This window comes from Anolis sagrei, chromosome 1 (genome assembly GCF_037176765.1).
Source record: "Anolis sagrei isolate rAnoSag1 chromosome 1, rAnoSag1.mat, whole genome shotgun sequence".
NCBI classification, from domain to species: domain Eukaryota; kingdom Metazoa; phylum Chordata; class Lepidosauria; order Squamata; family Dactyloidae; genus Anolis; species Anolis sagrei.
This window is the reverse complement of record NC_090021.1, coordinates 107,320,190-107,339,673: the sequence shown is the minus strand read 5'-3', so window position 1 is coordinate 107,339,673 and position 19,484 is coordinate 107,320,190. Positions and strand designations below refer to the sequence as shown.

The following is a 19,484-nucleotide window of genomic DNA, read 5'->3' as shown; positions in this document are numbered from 1 at the left end:
CCCATGTAAGCCGCTCCGAGTCCCCTTTGGGAGATAGTGGCGGGGTACAAATTATTATTATTATTATTATTATTATTATTATTATTATTATTCTATATAAGCAGCTGTGCCTGTAGCTTAGTAGGCCTCTATGTTAGTTTGCCTCAGGGGAGAAAGTCTGTGAGAAGGCCTCACAGTGTGAGGTAGACCTTAGTCGGTGAGAGAAGCCTCTGTGTGAGATAGGCCTTAGTCTGTGAGGTAAGCCTCAGTATGAGAAGGCCTTGTGTGTGAAGCGCCAGTGTGAAGGTTGAACTTTATTTGTGTTATGGAAACCTTGTTCTTGTAAATAGTGAAACCTTATTATTTTGCTATAAAGAAAAGCCTGCTATGGAAGAGCTAATATTGGTCTGTGTGTTTTGGTTCTTTTTATCACTTTGGGCTACTGGTGCTGGGTCATGCTGCTGCTAATAAATTACTCTGCTGTGCATTTCTGAGGAGGGTCTTTGTTAATAAACTCAGCCATCAGCCATCACATCAGTTAAACTACTTCTGGCTGTCATGCATAGCCCTCTCTGGTTCAAAAGAGGCAGAAGTGTCCTGAAAGGAGGGAACTCCATCAATTGACTTTATCTCATTGAGAAATTTCCCTATCGTAGGACACTTCAACCTCTTTTCAAGCATAGAGAGGCATAGAGCTCATCACATGTTCTAGGATTGAAAAGAGGTTTCATTGCGAAACCATCAGCAGTATGTTGTATCCTATGGGCTTTGATGCAGAGCAATAGGATGCCATGGCTTTTACCCAGATCACTGCCTCTTGTACCCTATGGAGTTTGGGGCAGAACTATAGGATCCCATGGAAAGAACTGGGTTCAAATTGGTGTCAGTCACCTTTAATGTAAGGGGCTTTTCGCAGTGCAAGAGATCTTTTGGATTTCAGATACTGTTTCTTCTCCTGATTTTTTAAAAAAGTAATAATGACCTTGTGATGAATGTAAGATGAATGTATTACCAGCTGTTAAGTTTCCATGTGTGAGTCTGAGGGGGAGGCAGAACTGGGGGATTCTCTCCCTTAAAGGGATGGTTACCCATGCTCACCCATGCTTTCCCCTCTCAATCTGATGAGATGGTTTGACACATTTGACAGGCACATTTCTGTGTTTGAAGATCTCTTCCTCTCAAACCTTACTTTGTTTCCTTTCCCCTTGGATTTTCAGATCTGTCTGTTCAATCCCTGCTGCCCTTTAAACAAAAGTAGCTAAAGAGTAAAGTATAAATATGCTTCTGGTTTTTTGTACTTATTCTTACTGTTTTAAAATTATTACAAGCCACCCTGAGGTCCTCCAATATTTGTGTGCCTTCAGACAGACTTTGGCTTCTAAGGTTTTCTTGGCAAGATTTATTCAGAGGAGGTTTGCCATTGCCCTCTTCTGAAGATGAGAGAGTGTGGCTTGCCCAGCTGAGCGGAGGTTTGGCCCCTGGTCTCCTGGAAATCTTAATCCTTAAACCAATACATTGTGCTGACCCTCCACCCTCAGCTTTAGGGTGAAATATCAATATTTTAAATGTTTCTTGAATAACATGTAAGATTCAATTGGGGAAAAACCTGGGGTTTCTTTCAAATGTGCCTATAATTCAGGAGAATGATCCTGGATAGGGCCTAAGTCTGTCTCAAGCATACTTGAGTGTCAAATGTGGATCTAATGACTGAGATGAAGAAGTTTACGCTGTAATACACTACCTAGATGTTAAGGACATGAACGCCACTGCGATTCATAGCAAAATTGTTTCAATTTATGGAGAGGATGTAATGTCAAGACAGCATGTGACAAAATGGGTATGGAATATATTGTGAGACCATGAAGAAACTTTGCAGAGCCATCCAAAACAAACGTCATGGGGTGCTGACGGCGGGAGACTATTTCCTTCATGACAATGCGTGTCCGCACGCCACTCATGCAACACAAGAGTTGTTGACTTCATTTGGTTGGGATGTTTTAAGCCACCCCTCTCTTAGCCCCAATCTCGGACCCAGTGACTAAATTGAAGGAACACCTGGGTGGAAAACACTTTGCCAACAGCGATAAGGTGAAAATGAAAGTGAAGAACTGGTTGAAAAAGGTGGAGGGAAACTTCTGTGACACAGGCATCAAAAACTCATTCCATGGATGATGAAATGTATTGAATTGAATTGTGATTATGTGGAAAAATAATGTAATACCTATGCTACAATCCATGTAAGTTTTATTAAAAGATATTCATTTTTTGTATTTTAAAAATATTGTAACCTGACTTTCCGGATAACCTTCATATTTATGGATGAGCAAAGCTCTCTCTCCCCATCACACCACTTTAATGTTTTCCTTTTATGATCTGGTTAAGGACATATTGCCTTTGTTTTTCCCCACTTATTTTTGACATATTGATCTTCAGATTGGTCCAGATCACTTTGGATTGAGCTGCTCCACTCTGAAATCAACTCAACACTTTCTGGTTCAACCCAGAGTCGGTACAAATCTTCTTGAATTTTCCCTAGTCATTTCAGGATTTTAGGTTTAGCCAAATCAGTTTGCACCTCGGTTCAATTTCAGTGAGAGAGCTAAGCATATGTTTTCATCTGCATCATCTAAATTAGAGTAGAAAGAAAAGGAGCAGTGTGTCATTGTTTTAGTAAAGTAGACTGCCCGTCATCTCCCTCATTTTGAGAAATAATTAACCACCGACTCAGAATGTTCTGTTTTTATTAAAATTCTGCACAATGTATTACACTATGTCAATCATAATTTTATTCCTTTACATTCCACCTTTCTCCTAGTAATTAGATTCAAGGTGAATAACAATGTATTGAGGAACAGCACACAGTTTAAAAAATGTTTTATACTTCTACTCCTCACCAGACACAGATCTGTAAAATCCATAAGACTGGTACCCATGGTTCAGAATGCTCTTTGGTGGGGTTCAGAATGCCCTTTGATTGTAGATGAACTATAAATCCCAGCAACTACAACTCCCAAATGTCAAGGACCTTTTTCCTCAAATCCCACCAGTGTTCACATTTGGGCATATTGAGCATTCGTGTCATGTTTGGTCCAGACCTATCATTGTTTGAGTTCACAGTGCTCTCTGGATGTGGGTGAACTACAACTCCAAAACTTAAGGTCAATGCCCACCAAACCCTTCCAGTATTTTTTGTTGGTCACAGGAGTTCTGTGCACCAAGTTTGGCCCAATTCCATCATTGGTGGAGTTCAGAATGCTCTTTGATTGTAGCTGAACTATAAATCCCAGCAACTACAACTCCCAAATGACAAAATCGTCCAACCCCACCAGTATTCAGATTTGGGTATATTGGACATTTGTGCCAAATTTGGTCCAGTGAATGAAAATACATCCTGCATATCAGATATTTACATTACAATTCATAAGAATAGTAAAATTACAGTTATGAAGTAGCAACGAAAATAATTGTATTGTTAGGGGTCACCACAACATGAGGGACTGTATTAAGTGGTTGTGGCATTAGGAAGGTTGAGAAACACTGCTCTAGGCATTTTCTATGTTCTCCAGTGTGACATTATAGTAGTCTTTGTGCAAAGGTCCTTCATTTCAAAAGGGTTTGTGATTTCACATAGCCATGTGAAGTCTTAGAACATATTCCACAGAGATATTGGGTGTTGTACAGTAAAGTAATGTAACAGTGGTTTATAACAATAACAAAAAAATATAACAGGCATCTATACTGTTTTATATAATTTGTATGTTCAAAACCAGTTAACCTCATGAAGGGTAAAATTAGCTCTGGCATGACTTTATGTTTGTGGCTGATTTTAGTCTATGAGAAAGATTAGAAAAGAGGAAATGGGGTTGCTGGTCAGATGAGAGTGCTAAGTAGGTGTTGGTTTGTGGGCAGATGGTGGGTGAGCAGATGACTTAACTTGGGAATGATTATTCCATTAAAGGTTGTCATTTTCATATTTTTTTGTTGACAGGCCAGAGATGGCTGGATCTCGGTTTGTTTCCAACAGAACATCCAATGCGTTATCATCAAATTCCGATTACACTTGGGAGTATGAATATTATGAATATGAGCCAGTTTCCTTTGAAGACCTCAAGGCTCATAAATGTAAGTAAGTCTTATCTGGATCTTCTCTCTATCAATGCAGATGTATTTTCAACTGCAATTACAACAAAAATGCATTTTGCGAATTGCTTCTCTCTTCTTTTGCTCACTTTCTCTGTCTCACACATATTTAGCTTAATGGCATCTTCCTCCTATAAAATGCAATTTCTTCCATTATTCTTGGCCACTGTTTGCAGCAATGGATATTGATTCATTTAAATGGCTCCAGATTCAATGCAAAAATGCTACATTTCTTACTTCAGTGAGTGTCTCAATGCAAATGAAGGAAAAACTATGGGAAAGCAATTAAGAGTGAGGAGGTACTGCCTGGGATAAATACTGTGCCATCCGCTGCTAGACTGCAATCGTTTCTCCATTTAGGCATCAAATGAGGTTGGAAATTCAAAGCTTGTCACGGAAGATCTAACTCCATTGTCTAGAGTTCATCTTAAGCATCATCATGAGAGGCCTCCTGCGGCAAGTTGAGGAGAGAAACTAGATACCGTATATACTCGAGTATAAGCCAACCCGAATATAAGCTGAGGCACCTAATTTTACCACAAAAACTGGGGAAACGTATTGACTTGAGTATAAGTCAAGAGTGGGAAATGTAGCAAACCTAGTAAACCTCAAAATAAAAATAGATACCAATAAAATTACATTAATTGAGGCATCAGTAGGTTAAATGTTTTTGAATATTTACATAAAACTGTAATTTAAGATAAGACAGTCCAACTCTGATTAAACTATTATTCTAACCTCTTTCAATGTAAATGTGCTTACGTATCCTTCCAATAATAAAGAGAGTAAAATAATATATGTAATAATAACAATAATAATAGACTAAATAAATAAATGTAATAATAATAGAGTAAAATAATAAATGTAATAACAATAATAAATTGAGAAAAATAATGTAATAATAATAATAAATAGAGTAAAATAATGTAAATATAATAATAATATAGTAAAATAATATATGTAATAATAATGATAATAAGAGTAAAATAATAAATGACCTTGACTCAAGTATAAGCAGAGGGGGAGAGGAGTGTGTGACTTATTCCATGTATGAGTGCATGTCCTCGCACCTTCATTTGCCTGTCAATTTCTGGTGGCCTCATTAATTTCATAGAGTTTTCTTAGGCAAAAAATAAGGAATAAGAGAAGGGCCGCCAAAATGATCAAAGGTCTGGAAGCCAAGTCTATGGGTCACCACAATTCAGGAAGGATATTGGCAAGCTAGAATGTTTCTGGAGAAGGGCAACCGAAATAATTAAGAGGCTTGGAAACTGAGCCCTATGAAAAATGGCTTAGGGAACTGTGCATGTTTAGCTTGGAGAAAAGAAGATTGAGATGGGACATTATACTCTGTCTTTATGATGCCAGAGGAAGAAGTGGTAGCATCTGCTTTCACTTTTATTTATAGCAATGCCCTGTGATATCCAATTGCAGAACTGAGCTTTAGTGATGAGCTAAGGTCTGTCCAACCATTGTTTAAAGTCAGGATGGCAAAGTGTGGCCCATTGGTCTTGATTGCATTTGGTTCCCAAGGCTCCCTGGATCCTCATTTTTGTGAAAGACACCCCCCCGCCGCCGCCAATACTATAGGTTGTTTTGCTATCTTTGGAGATTTTCTTGAGAGGGCCTTATATGTTTTAGATTGTAAAGATCAAATTCCCATATGTTCAATGTGTTGTCGGAGGTTTTCATGGCCGGAATCACTGGGTTGCTGTGAGTTTTCCAGGCTGTATGGCCATGTTCCAGAAGCATTTTCTCCTGATGTTTTACCTGCATCTATGGCAGGCATTCTCAAAGGTTGTGAGGTATGTCCCATTTTTTAAAAAATTCTGCACAGGTTTAAAAGAAGTAAAAGAGCGGTCATTGTTCCTGTTTTCCTTCACTTAGTTTCGGGGGGTGAATCTATTATGGGGTTTTCTGGGGCTAAGAGTGTGTGACTTGCCCAAGGTCATCCAGGAGGTTTACATGCCTAGCCAGGAAAGTTGCTTGTTTCATATAGGCCACAGTTTGCTGGTTTTAGATGACATAATCAGCTGCTGTTAATTAAAAAATGGAAATTAAAGCTTTGCATCTCTACCTCATACTTGAGGATAGGGTAGAAGCAAGGAGTATAAAATCCTGGAAATTTATAACACAGAATGGTGGTGAAAAGAGGCTCATTCTGTTACATGGGCATGCCAATGATTCAGGCAGACATAATTTGTTTCAGTGATGAGATGTCATCTTCTGAACATGGACGCAAAACTCATGAAATTAGAACTGTGGCACATTCAGTGAAAGGACGTATTCTTATTAAAATGTATGCAAAACTTCAAAGTGGGAGGAAATATGATGATGGTGCAGTCAAATGTAATTATAGGTATTATGCGATCATAATTCTTTCTCTGGTTTCAAAATCACATAGCTAACAAAAGTAGTTTTAAGTGCTTTTAAGTGAGGGAATATCATGCAAAATATGTACAGAAACAAGAGAGATTCCACAAATGGTAGTGGATTTTATAAAAAGTCACGAATGGTGCATTATTTGCCCTGTTATTCTTAGTAGTATATTTTTGTATTTTCAGTAAAGGTATGAGGCATAAAGCACCCCCTAGCTTGCACATACTTGTTGGGGAAGATTCTGAGAATTGTCGGCCAAAACAGTAACTTTTCTAAACTCAGATGATGGATAATATCGTCCTTAACTGTCTTGATAAGCTTTTTAGGGATTAGGTAGATGAGAAAAAGAAGTCAGACACTCCTTCTGCCAGTTTCTCTTCCCAAATAGGTGATCAACTTGGTTCATACCTGATTTTTTATGTTTGGAGAGTCATAGATGTATGGGTCTTATTTGTCTTTACTGTGTCCAGAAGTGTAGCCAAATATAGAAATACATTTCTGCAAAAGAAGAATTTCTTAGGTTGGACTCATAAAGTTGTGCATAATCACCCATAGAGTGCACATAATTAGACCACGACCCAGAAAATTATGCTAGTTCTGGTTCACAGTCAGCTTGGCAATCTGCTGATCCAATACTGCCCTCATGTTCTTGGCTAGGACAATTTCCTGGAGGTGCTGCAGTCAGAATCTCAAGCTCTACCAGACCAACCAAAGCTCCAATAGTAGCTCTTAGGCCAGAAACTTCCCTTTGCAACATATCCATTCTCTGAAATAACTTTTCTGCTGTCTGCTCTACTAGAAAACACCAGAATAATATGAGAAACATATCCCGTGTGTTGCATCCAGGCAATGTTTCTCAACAGTGCTCCTCTAGGTGTTTTGGACTTCAGCTCCCACAATTCCTAACAGCTGGTAAGCTGGCTGGGATTTCTCGAAGGTGAAGTCCAAAACACCTGGAGGAGCAGAGTTTGAGAAACACTGCATGCAGGGATCAAGCAAGATCTGCTTTTGTTGAGATTCAGTTTGTCTCCCTACAACGCACACATACATTCATACTGATGAAAGTTTGTTCCTCATCCTCAAAAGAGTAACTTGTCTTTTACAGATTCCATTGTGATTGGGTTTTGGGTTGGCCTTGCTGTCTTCGTCATTTTCATGTTTTTTGTACTCACCCTCTTAACAAAGACTGGAGCATCGCACCAGGAGTAAGTACCAGAAACTAATCAATGAATCATCAGTACAGGCCGAGTATCCCTTATCCGAAATGCTTGGGACCAGAAGTGTTTTGGATTCCTCCCACCACCCCTCCAATTTTGGAATAGCTATAGGACCCAAGTCTAAAGATGAAATTCATGTATTTTTATATACATCTTATACACACCACCTAAAGGAAATTTTGAATTCAGTATTTTAATAAGTATGTTCATGATACAAAATGTGTATACAATGAACCATCAAAAAGCAAATCCATGTGGACCATTTTGAATTTTGGATTATTTTAGAGTTCAGCATTCCAGATAAGGGATACTCAATCTGTATCTTTATAACTGATTTTAGTAGTGTAGGACAGGGTGGGAATTTTGTGGCTCTCCCAATGTTACTGTACTGCAACACCTAGTATTGCTCACTATTGGCTGTGTGGACTAGCCCCAGGGCCCTATTTAGGTACTAATATAACCCTTAGGAACTATGGGTTTGGTCTGGTAGTTGTGGAAGGGGTTGTACTTATTGGTTGAGGTCAGAAAGAGAGGGAATGTTGGAAAAGAGCTGTCATTGTAAGGGATAAGAAGTAAGGCCTTCTTACCTTGAATATGGTTATAATACTTTCAATTATTTTTAATGATGGGCTGAAAGGCTAAATTACTTTTAGTGAAATTCCTATCATGCATTTCTACCTAATTGTCCCAAAAAGAACGCAGACAGTGTTACATTGGCAGAGTGGATATCTGTCAGTGTTGTTCCCTTGGGTTTCTGCTACATGGCACCAAGGTGAATTCTTTGGGCAACCAGTGACCAGCAGGAGTTCCCAAGCATCATCCAGCTCCACTTGTACAGCTTGAGAAAAAGGAAGATCATCATCCTCCCCAGACCTCTATTGGGTCCAACAACATCTGGAGGGCCACAGTTTCCATATCTGGTGCAGAAAAAGGGTTGAAAGTAGAATATCGGTTTACTGGCATCTTCAACTAGGCTTAATCCTTACCTCAAACATCAGAAAGTAGCTGCTGTAGATAATATAGTTTGTGATTGACAAATGATCAGATTCTGAATAAGACAGAGTTTTACATCCACCTTGAGGTCAAATAAAAGTTCTCAGTTACATGAATACTGAATTGTGATCTACATCTGCTAATCCCAATTACAGTAAATCCAATTTATATAGTTGAGATTAACAACTGGATTTGGGCACGGGGAGATTTGTGATAAATCCCTCAGAATTCAGCTGGGATTAACTGCAAGTGTACAAGCTCTCATTTAGAAATTATGGTATTTCCTTTTAAATTTTTTTAAATTATTTTATTTTGCCAATTACTTCCTAATTGGCAGTGTAGACTAATATTATACAGGGCAATGCAGTGAAAACTGCATAATATGGCAGTGTAGATAGGACTTTAGATCAGTGGTTCTCAGCCTGTGGGTCTTCAGATGTTTTGGCTTACAGCTCCCAGAAATCCAAGCCAGTTCACCAGCTGTTAGGATTTCTGGGAGTTGAAGGCCAAAACATCTGGGGACTCACAGGTTGAGAAGCACTGATCTAGAGGGATCCTCTCTAAGAGTTTGCTAGCTTCTCCAGGGTACTCTATGGTAACTTCAGGCAGAAGTTGAGAACCACTGCCTTAGACACTCTTTGGGCAAGCAAATATTCTGGACCTATCATAACAAGGATGAATGAAAATGTGGCTTGCTGGGTTTTTTTTTTACCCACAATTCATCTCTCTTTGCTTTTTAGGAACACAGACCCTGCTGAGAAAAGGCTTTGCATGAACAATTTTGTGGCTGACTTTGGGCGACCACTGGATTCTAACAGGATCTTTTCCCAGCAAGTTGCGGAAGAGTCTAGGTTGCTCTTCAACTGTTACATCAACGAGCTCGAGAACGTGGGGGCAAAACCATGCCCCAAAGTGCCAGTTACAGACAGTAACATCCACTTCCAGGAAGTCATGCATAACAGGGCAAGGCTGGAAGAGGAGCTGCATTGCCACACCAAATTCAACATCCCCAACTTTGTGAACACGGACCAGAGTTCTCTGGGTGAAGATGACCTGCTGATTTCTGAACCACCTATAATTTTAGAGAACAAGCCAGTTAGTCATGCATCCCACTATATTCCTGACTGAAGAAAATATCTCTATCTATCTATCTATCTATCTATCTATCTATCTATCTATCTATCTAATTATCTACTTACCCAACCTCCTTTAAATCTGGAATTTCTTATTTTATATCACACCAGCTGTAGTCTGTATTAACAGAATATATTTTATCTCCAGATCCCCTTGTATACCTCAAGTAAAATATCCTATCACCACAAATGAACTACATGGGAAGAAGGTAGAAGAAGCAAATCTTCCCTGCTCCCCATCAGAAAAACCAACAAAAACAAGAAAACTCTTACAACTGCGTATACACAAACATTTGTACATACTCGCCTGAAACTTCACTAATTTATTATTTAGGAATCCCTTGCTGCTGTCATTTGTGTCTATCCATCATGTCCTGGAAAATGATCCATAAGGAATCTACAGTAATAAGAGCATCCTTTTAAAAATCCTCCCAATCGCAAGGTTGCTCTTGCATAAAGGATCCCAGAGTGAATAACCTGACACTTGAGAACTTTGATTTTCCAGATAAGGAGCAATTACGCCTGAATTTTTCTAGTTTCGTCAAGAAATCAGTTTCATTTTTATAAAAGCAAACCTTAAGTGCACATGTGTGGAAGAGAAGCCTGCATTTATTTGTCTGTAAACTGGCAAGTATATAATTTCATCCAAGCCTCACCAAGATAATTTCCCCAGGCAATGGCATTTCAGTGAAATCAATGAAAGATCTGAATTTCTGGATTTTCAAATCTTTATTTGGATTTGGTGCTCAAGACATAATGCAAATTGGTCTGAAAACAAGTTGGCTTTTTGGAAGGGCCTAATCATGGTCGCTGCTCATTCCTAACATTCAGACCCATTGTTTTCATATGTGAACTAATCTATGTCTTTGTCCTACGTAACAGGTTAAACAAGGAGAAATGAAGGAATGGTTTAATAGGTTTCAGTGTGTTGTTTGTTATCTTGATCCCAAAACTGTAATTGATAGATATACATTATTTCATCATATTTAGTTTGGTTCAAAATCTGCTGAGCAATTTGTTGATTAAAAGGAAAATCAACTTTCCACTAGAGTGTGATTTTTTCAATTGTTTGGTACTTAGTGTTTAGAAAACAAATATACGGTAGGAGGTCCTTCACTTTTGTGTAAGTTAGGGGTGCAGGATCCTTGTGAAAGTGGGAAAAACACAAATAAGAGACCCTATTTTCTTTTTAACCTGAGAAAACATTTCCTAGATCTCTAGGTCCTCCAGGCTGACTCTGCGGTCAACTTCTGCCAGAGATTGACCATAGAGTGACATTGGAGCACCTAGAGATCTTCAGTCACAGAATCATAGAGTTGGAAGAGACCTTGTGGGCCATCCAGTCCAACCCCCTGCCAAGCAGAAAAAATCGTATTCAAAGTAGCCCCGACAGATGGCTATCCAGCCTCTGATTAAAAGCTTCCAAAGAAGGAGCCTCCATCACACTTCGAGGCAGAGAGTTCCACTGCTGAACAGCTCTCACAGTTAGGAAGTTCTTCCTAATGTTCAGGTGGAATCTCCTTTTCTGTAATTTGAAGCCATTGTTCAGTTCAAGCGATGTCATTTATTCTTTGATTTAATCCTGAAGATGGTACCCTAATAATAACCCTATTTAACATATTTGCATCAAGACTATATCATTTTAGTGCCATGGTATCTTCTTGAAATGTTCATACTCTTCTGCTTAAAGAATCTGAATGTCAAATGCATCTATGCTTGTTTTGAGTGTTTATGCCCAGTGAAGTGTTTGCCAGATCGCAAAAGTTTGGTTCAAGTAGTCTTTCTGAGTCCAGTAAAGATACACTCTAGAACCCTGTCAGTGTCTTTCATATGTATGTTCTTAAATCTGAAGTTCCCAAATGGAAAACAGTTATCTTTTGTTCAATGAGGAATTTTTATATTCAGTTCAAGGTTGTAGAAGTGAAGTTATATGCAGTGTCTTTGTGCGCGTAAGGCACATGAGCATTCCATTTGAATGTGGTTATGCTTTCAAAACAAGGGTTTCACAGGGAGTATTTGGAGCTGTTTTTTCAGAATATGGCTTTTATGAATGAAGAAAGAAAGAGAGCATGAAATGGTTTTGAATTTTAAAATATATTGGTCAAGAGACTGAATCGGAAAAGATATTGGAAAGTTCTGCACAAACTAACATGGGTCCCATATTGGGAAAAAGGTGGGCTATAAAATAAAAAATAAACAATATCACATCTCTCCCTTACTCCTCCAATCCATATTTAATATGGTTATTTATTGACTGGTAATGGATGACAGAATACAGGCAATCTCTGAATAACAAACATCCGACTTAACAAACAACTGTCAAGAACAGGGGTAAGACAACAGTGAGAGAAATCTACCCCTAGCAAGGGAAATTCACTCCTGAAAGAGTCATAATAGGGAAAAGGCATTTCCATTTGAGCTTGATCACCAATCCTTGTTTCTACAACAAGCCACATTATTCAAATCCAATTCTCACAGGAAGAGAGAGTTGAAATTGTCTGAACAGGAGCACAGACAGCAAAACAACCACCACAGGGGTGTTAACTATTCCGCATGCTATTCAAAACATACACATGCACGCGTGCGGCTGGAGCTACACTGAAAAAGATATCTGTTCCGACTTACAAGCAAATTCAACTTAAGAACAAATCTACAGAATCCATCTTGCTGTAACTTGGGGGCTGCCTGTAGTGTCCACCTATGCTCTTGTGATTGGATGCACAGCAGCAGGCGCCCTTTGGGACTTCATGGGAGAATTGTAGAAAATCTGGATGGTCTCATTACTGGATGTTCAGATGTAGGGGACACAGCTGGATGCTGTTCCGCTGCTCACCCATCTTTCTAATACATGACATCGTTGGGGAATGGAAGGAGGTGGCAGCAGTTTAAAAGAGTTTAAATGGTTCTGGAAGGAAGAATTCCAACTTCTGCAATGACAAATGAGTTACACAGGTATAACTTTGACTTACACCCTCATAAAGAACTTTCATCAGTAAGAGAATGTTAACCAAAATGTAATGCAATTATTTTAAAGTACTAATCATCATGTTGGCATTTGTTAATGTTCATGCCATCATCACTAAAACTCACTTGTACATCTACAAAATTTTGTTTGTTTCCCATTAATTCTAAGATGATTGAAGTCAAGGCAGATCCTTGTGTGGGACCCACAATGAATGCACCATGCAAGTTTTAAAATTATGTCTTATTTTATGTATGATCGGGTTAATCAGAAGAGTTTACATGATCAAGTACTGTATATTTTGCAATGGCTGTTTTGTAGTCAACATTAATGTACTCACTACTGCCGTTTTCTTGTTCAGAATGCTAAAGTGGGGGTTGATGGGATGAAAGTAGAGCAGCTCCTTGAGTTGGGATTCAGGAACAGGGCCAAGATCTTGCATGAAACCCATAACCACAGTATTGTAGCTATGCTTTCGCTCCTCACCAGACCTCTGAAACCCACCTTAAAAGCCAGTTAGCCATTCAGAATGACTTAAATCTCTACTTCTAGCAGTGCTGCATGATGACGTGACTGCCCCCTCCTGCAAAGTATGCTTTAATGAAGAGTTTTCAGAAGTCCCAACGGGCATTCCTGCTGGCACAAGGGTGCATCCTGCAGTGGCTTGCAAACTTTCATCTGTAGATTTAATTAATTTCTCTGCCTACCTGTATGACCACTGCCTTGATCCATCAAATGAACGGATTATCTAGTTTAGTCTTACTACAAGAGGTAAACCATGGGCAGCTGCTGGTTTGTGAATTTTTAGCTGTTGGTCTCTGGCAAGAAGGAATGACGAAAATGGCTGTTGTGCACAAATATGGTACTTCCCCCTGGTACAAAACACCCCTGCTGATTCCTCACATCAGATGGCTTAAGAAGCTTTGGTCTAGTTCATTTATTCAAACAGTGCTATAGGGAGAAGGGATCCAACACTATTAAGACTGGTTTTAAGACAAGCTTTTTGATTGTGCTTTTCCTGTTTAGCAGAAGGGGGTTGGAGTGGATGGCTCTTGGGGCCTTCCATTAAAATACTGTTAAGTTTGTTGTTTGTTCATGTTTTTTTCCAATTAGTTCACACAAACACCATCTGCCACTAGCCCAGCCTGTCAAATTTTAAAACACAATGCTGTCCCTGTGCCCAAAAGTTTGTCCATGCCTGATATATGTACATTATATATAACATATGATATATAATATAACATATAAACATTTCTTGGGGCTGCACAAGAAACTTTTGCTTCAAAAAGAGCTCCACAGCTGAAAAAAAATCTAATCTATTATCTTGTCTCCGGCTGTAGAAAAAGATGTATCTTCAATCCCTTATTGTTTGCCTTTAGGCGATGCCAGAGGAATAATATGTATTATCGAGACAGACTGCTGTGGAAAGAAGTCCTGCATATATGTTTCAGCTAGGATTGCATGGGTGAGTCTTCAGAAGAATCAAAGCTACAAAGTCTCTGAAGTCCCCTGCTGAATAACAGAGATTGTTTGATCTGAGCAAAAACACAGGAACAAATGGGCTCCTCCTAAACATAACAAAATCCTGCCTGACCTCAGAAATAAAGCAAGGCTAGGCCTAGCTAGTACTTGGATAGGGAACTACCAACGCATACCAGATTCTGTGAGATATTATTGAATGGAAGGCAATGGCAAATCACCGGAGTGTTTCTTGTTTAAGACAACCTGAGAAATTCACAAAGGAGTTGTACATTGACAGGTCAAATACAAATAAATACACCTACCAAGTTGAAACTTAGCTAAGGAAGTAGCTTTTTTGGGTAGTGATGGTAACATCTAGAGCAGTGGTTTTCAACCTGTGGGTCTCCAGGTGTTTTGGTCTACAACTCCAAGAAATCTCAGCCAGTTTATGAGCTATTAGGATTTCTGGGAGTTGAAGACCAAAACATCTGGGGACCCACAGGTTGAGAAACACTGACCTAGAGGCTTTTTATGGCTAACCACTGCCAGAATCCTATAGTCAGTATGGATAGGAAGTAGAATGATTTCATGAAACTGAAAATTAAGCTGAGCCTGAGTTTGAATATACTTTGTCACATCATCCGAGTTTTGTCAGAGTCCTTGTATGGACAGAAATCAAGCAATTCACTATACTTGACCATAATCTTTTAAACACATCCAATAGTGCAAACAATTTTTCTAAAAATTAGCTTTAAGGGGGAAGGAAAGCATCAGCATTGACATTCCAATTTGTATTCAGCATAATTTAATTTGTACAAAATTTTTAAAAAGACAAGTAGAGGAGATTATACAGTAGAAACATGGAGAGATTCCCTAAAAGGTGGAACTAGTGGTTTTCAAGCTTATTTATTTTCATCTTTATTAAATTTCTCTGATTAACTCATGTACATTCAAATCTTCCAGTAATTTTCTGACACATTTGAGGAATGAACTGGAATGATGACACCCTGTTTCTGAAGCTGCCGCAAGACATCCAACATGGAATCCAGCTCTATGCGAAATTTTTCCAGTTCTTGATTTTTCAGCAGCGCCAGCTTTTTCCATTTTTCAGTCTCTTGGATTTGTTCTACTTCAGCAATATGCCGTGTTTCCTTTATTACCTGTGAGAAAAGTATATTGCTTTCTAAACATGTTTGTTGATAAAAGAGTGCAATCTAATTACTCAACCTTATTCAAAATGCTATCTATGTACCATATATACTCAAGTATAAGACAACCCGACAATAAGCCGGGGCACCTAATTTTACCACAAAAAAAAAAAAAAAAACCTGGGAAAACATATTGACTTGAGTATAAGCCAAGGGTGGGAAATGTAGCGGCTACTGGTAAATTTCAAAATAAAAATAGATACCAATAAAATTACATTTATTGAGTCATCAGTAGGTTAAATGTTTTTCAATATTTACATAAAACTGTAATTGAAGATAAGACAGTCCAACTCTGATTAAACCATTATTCTAACCTTCTTCAATGTACTTACATATCTTTCCAGTAATAATAGAGTAAAATAATAAATGTAACAATAATAATAATAACAGCGTAAATAATGGAAATGTAATAACAATAATAAATGTAATAATAATAATAGAGTAAATAATGGAAATGTAATAATAACAACAATAAAGTAAAATAATAAATGTATATACAGTAATTACAGCATATATAAAACATTTTATGCTTGTTTTTTAATTATTAGATAGCAATGACAAGCATTCCATAAGCAGATATAGATTTCATGTGATTGTATTAGGGCCATTTTTTAGATTATACAGTTCATGTAAGAAAAATGCATTATTTATTGGGGGGGGGAGTGTGAAGCCCAGATGTATCTTGTCGTGTGTGAACCTCAATTGGGGTTATAGGTCAAGTATGCCTAATTAACACCTCAAGTGTGAAGGATCCATCTCAAATGAAATGTATAAATAGGTGCTGAGGAGTAGAGCTTAATGTAGTCTGTATTTCTATAATCAGCCATTTCAATGGCATTTGTTCTGTTAACTTACTTGTGGATGTGTGTGGGTGCAAATTACAATTCACTTGTAAGGACAGCTCATTAAAGCAGGGTGCTTCAAAAAAGATGGACCTGATCTAAAACTGCAGTATCACTTCAGTCACAAACTACCCAGGAATGAAACTCTTTTCCACTCGGAAAGACATAGAGTTTCAAATGATTACTGCTAGATGTCTCTCTCAGCTCACAAGCAGCCCTTATACAGCCTGAGTGCTTCTCTCCTCCACATGCAATTTCCCACCCTGCCATTGCTTGGCAAATGCTTGAAGGGCACCTGCTGCTGCCCCATGCTGGTGAGGACAGGAGGAGCGGGTTAGAAGGTAGGAAATCAGCTCATTGCACCTCACTCGGGGAAAGAACCAAGGTGTGCTCCCAAAGGGAGTGAGTCTGCCTTTTCCTTTCCATATGAGTTCACAGCAGCCAGATCTTGATGTTGTGAATTATCTCCTGCTCTTTCCTCTTGTAAGGAGGAGGGAAAGAGAAGTCTGGAGACAGAGAATAAGCACAAGAAAAGATCCCCTCTGTGCCCTGTCTGAAAAGGCATTTAGGTATCCTTAAGTCATGAACAGGATACTGGCCAACGTTAGTGCATGCTCTTTTCTTGTGCTGAAGATTATCTAACCAATACGTGAAATATTAAGATGCAATCAAAAAATCAGTAGGAACAAGAAGGTCATCTAATCTGGCTTCTGTTTAGAATCAAAACCATCCTTTTCATTAAATTTTTCATATGCAAAATCCAGAATTTTAGAACTAGATTCCTCCTGCCTTTAGAGGAAAATTCCTCCGAATGAAATATAAATCTAGGAATGAATGGTATATGTATCCAGTTTGCCTTTCAGTTCTCACTGCAGAGGAAACTTGACAAAATCACCCTTCTTGAACTAGAATGAGGTTTGCACATGAAGCTTTTGAAAAACATGTTTAAGAATACTTTGTTTTAGTATTCTGGCCCAGGTTACCTGCCCAAACGTATCTCCCTCTACGTCGTGCCTCGGAGTCTAAGATAGTCCGGGGAGGCACTGCTCTTGATCCCGCCATCCTCGTAAACACATTTGGTGGGGACGAGGGACAGGGCCTTCTCGGTGGTGGTCCCCCACCTATGGAACTCACTCCCCAGAGAAATTATGTCCCTCCTTTCCTTTAGAAAGAAGCTTAAATCATGGTTCTGGGACAGGGCATTTGGGTAGCAGGCATGACAGCACTTATAATGTTATGAGAATTGACTATGAACAGGCTTTGAATCGGGTCTTTGGAAGCTGAATCAGACTTGGAAATGGCTATATGATTGATAATAATGTTTTAAATTGTTTTTAACCTAATGTTCTATTTAATGTGTAATTGCTTTGTTATATTTTGTGTTTGTTGCAGTCCTCCGTCCCCCTTGGGGGTTGAGAAGGATGGGGTATAAATGTTTTAAATAAATAAATATATAAACGGAAACTACTTGAAAAATTGAGCATTTAAAAGATGTAGAAAACCTGAGTTTTTAAATATGGACAGAAAAATATACATCACATTCTAGTATGCAGCTGTGAAGAAATACATTTAGAACTGGGAAAATGAGAACCACAACAAAGCTGCACTTGATATAATCACCTGTCTCTCCTTACAAGAGGAAAATATAAGGTTCAGTTTTGAAGCTAGCCTTCACTTTTGTTGTAATCATAGTGCTTATCATGAGCTGTCTTTCAGTGTATAAATTAAGTCAACCTTGCCTGCCTGCTGATAACACTTTTGTAACACCTTCTCATTCTGAAGAGGGTAATTATCCTAATATAAGATGGTTGCTATAGCAGCCAAATGGCAGAAATTGGTAGCATTGACTTTTTCAGATAGGAATTCCTTGCTTTTTTTACCTGCTGAAGTTCTTGCTCTCTTTGTTCATATCGGGTTTCCAACTGTTTGATCTTTCTTTCCAGACACACAAAGTGCTTCATCTCGGGGGCCTGCCTTTCTCTGGCCTCTCCGAGTTCCTCTAATAGTTTTGCCATCTGAAATAAAATAGCAAAGTCAAAATTCTATCCTCATATACTAGGAGGATCAAGAAATCACATACCAGATTTCATTCATAATGTCAATTTTATCCATTTTTAAATTTAAAAAATGGGGGATGTGACTATTACACAATCTGCCATTGATTCTCTGTTGTTGTTTTTTTAAAAAATAAATAAAATGCCTTACCTCCGCGACAGGAGGTAAAACTGCTTTGCCTCTGAAAAAGGAGGAAGCAAGATCCTCTGAGGCAAGGCAGTGTGAAAACTATAACATGGAGGTCTCTGGAGCTCCACTCTTCCCTCCTTCCTCCTTCCTCTGAGGCAAGGCAGTTTACAAAATCTGACATGGAGCTCTTTGGAGAAAGGAGAGAATAACAACAACAACAACAACAACACTATTCTTATATCCTGCCACCATCTCCTCGGAGGGACTCGGGGCGACTTACATGGGGACTAAGCCCGGCATCAACAAGAATGCAAAAAGTAGAACAGTAATTAAAAACATATAACAATAAACAATATAATTAAAATAATTACAACCAAAAAAAGTAACAACATAATATAAAGTGTAAACAACCAATAGCTGGAAAAGTGGAAGTTTTCAAGGCTTTATGGGAGGCGGATAGGGTGGGGGCTAATCTAATTTCCCTGGGGAGGGAATTCCAGAGCCAGGGGGCCACCACCAAGAAGGCCCTCTCTCTTGTCCCCACCAAAAGTGCTTGTGATGGAGGCAGGAGCGAGAGAAGGGCCTCCCTGGCAGATCTTAGAGCTCGCGCCAGTTCATAGGGGGACATATGGTCTCGAAGATAAGCAGGACCTGAACTATTTAGGGCTTTATAGGTAATAATCTGCACTTTGAATTGGGACCAGAAACTTATTGGCAGCCAGGGAGCTGTTTCAGTAGAGGCATCACCCGCTCCCTGTAACAAGCTCCAGTTAGTAACCTGGCTGCCGACCTTTGCACCAGTTGCAATTTCCGGGCCATCTTCAAAGGCAGCCCTACATAGAGTGTGTTGCAATAAACCAATCTAGATGTAACCAAGAGAAGATTCAAGTTTCAGAGACCCAAATGACAAGTTTTGTAAACTGCCTTGTCCTGGAGGAATGAGGAAAGAGAGAAGAGTGGAGTTCCAGAGACATCAATTTCATAGT

At 38.9% G+C, this 19,484-nt stretch overlaps 2 protein-coding genes across 7 annotated transcripts in view; one reads left to right on the top strand and one right to left on the bottom strand.

Moving 5' to 3' along the window:
* The window catches only part of MRAP2 (melanocortin 2 receptor accessory protein 2), a 42,036-nt gene extending 31,150 nt beyond the window's left edge, over positions 1 to 10,886 (top strand). For 2 of the 4 annotated variants that reach the window (XM_067467623.1, XM_067467617.1), the window contains 3 exons: positions 3,968 to 4,101; positions 7,604 to 7,703; positions 9,449 to 10,886. In XM_067467623.1, coding sequence (XP_067323724.1) covers positions 3,975 to 4,101; positions 7,604 to 7,703; positions 9,449 to 9,836 — 615 coding nt within the window. In that variant the 5' untranslated portion in view covers positions 3,968 to 3,974 and the 3' untranslated portion in view covers positions 9,837 to 10,886. Of the gene's footprint in view, positions 1 to 3,967; positions 4,106 to 5,803; positions 5,925 to 7,603; positions 7,704 to 9,448 lie in introns of those variants that run through there. The other 2 variants (XM_060752986.2, XM_067467613.1) reach the window with 2 other exon arrangements.
* A 4,160-nt stretch (positions 10,887 to 15,046) lies between these two features.
* Positions 15,047 to 19,484, bottom strand: part of CEP162 (centrosomal protein 162) — a 52,228-nt gene continuing 47,790 nt past the window's right edge. For all 3 annotated transcript variants that reach the window (XM_060752980.2, XM_060752981.2, XM_060752982.2), the window contains 2 exons: positions 18,195 to 18,329; positions 15,047 to 15,424 (listed from right to left, as the gene is read on the bottom strand). In XM_060752980.2, the coding sequence (XP_060608963.2) occupies positions 15,215 to 15,424; positions 18,195 to 18,329 (345 nt within the window). In that variant the 3' untranslated portion in view covers positions 15,047 to 15,214. The remainder of the gene's footprint in view (positions 15,425 to 18,194; positions 18,330 to 19,484) is intronic.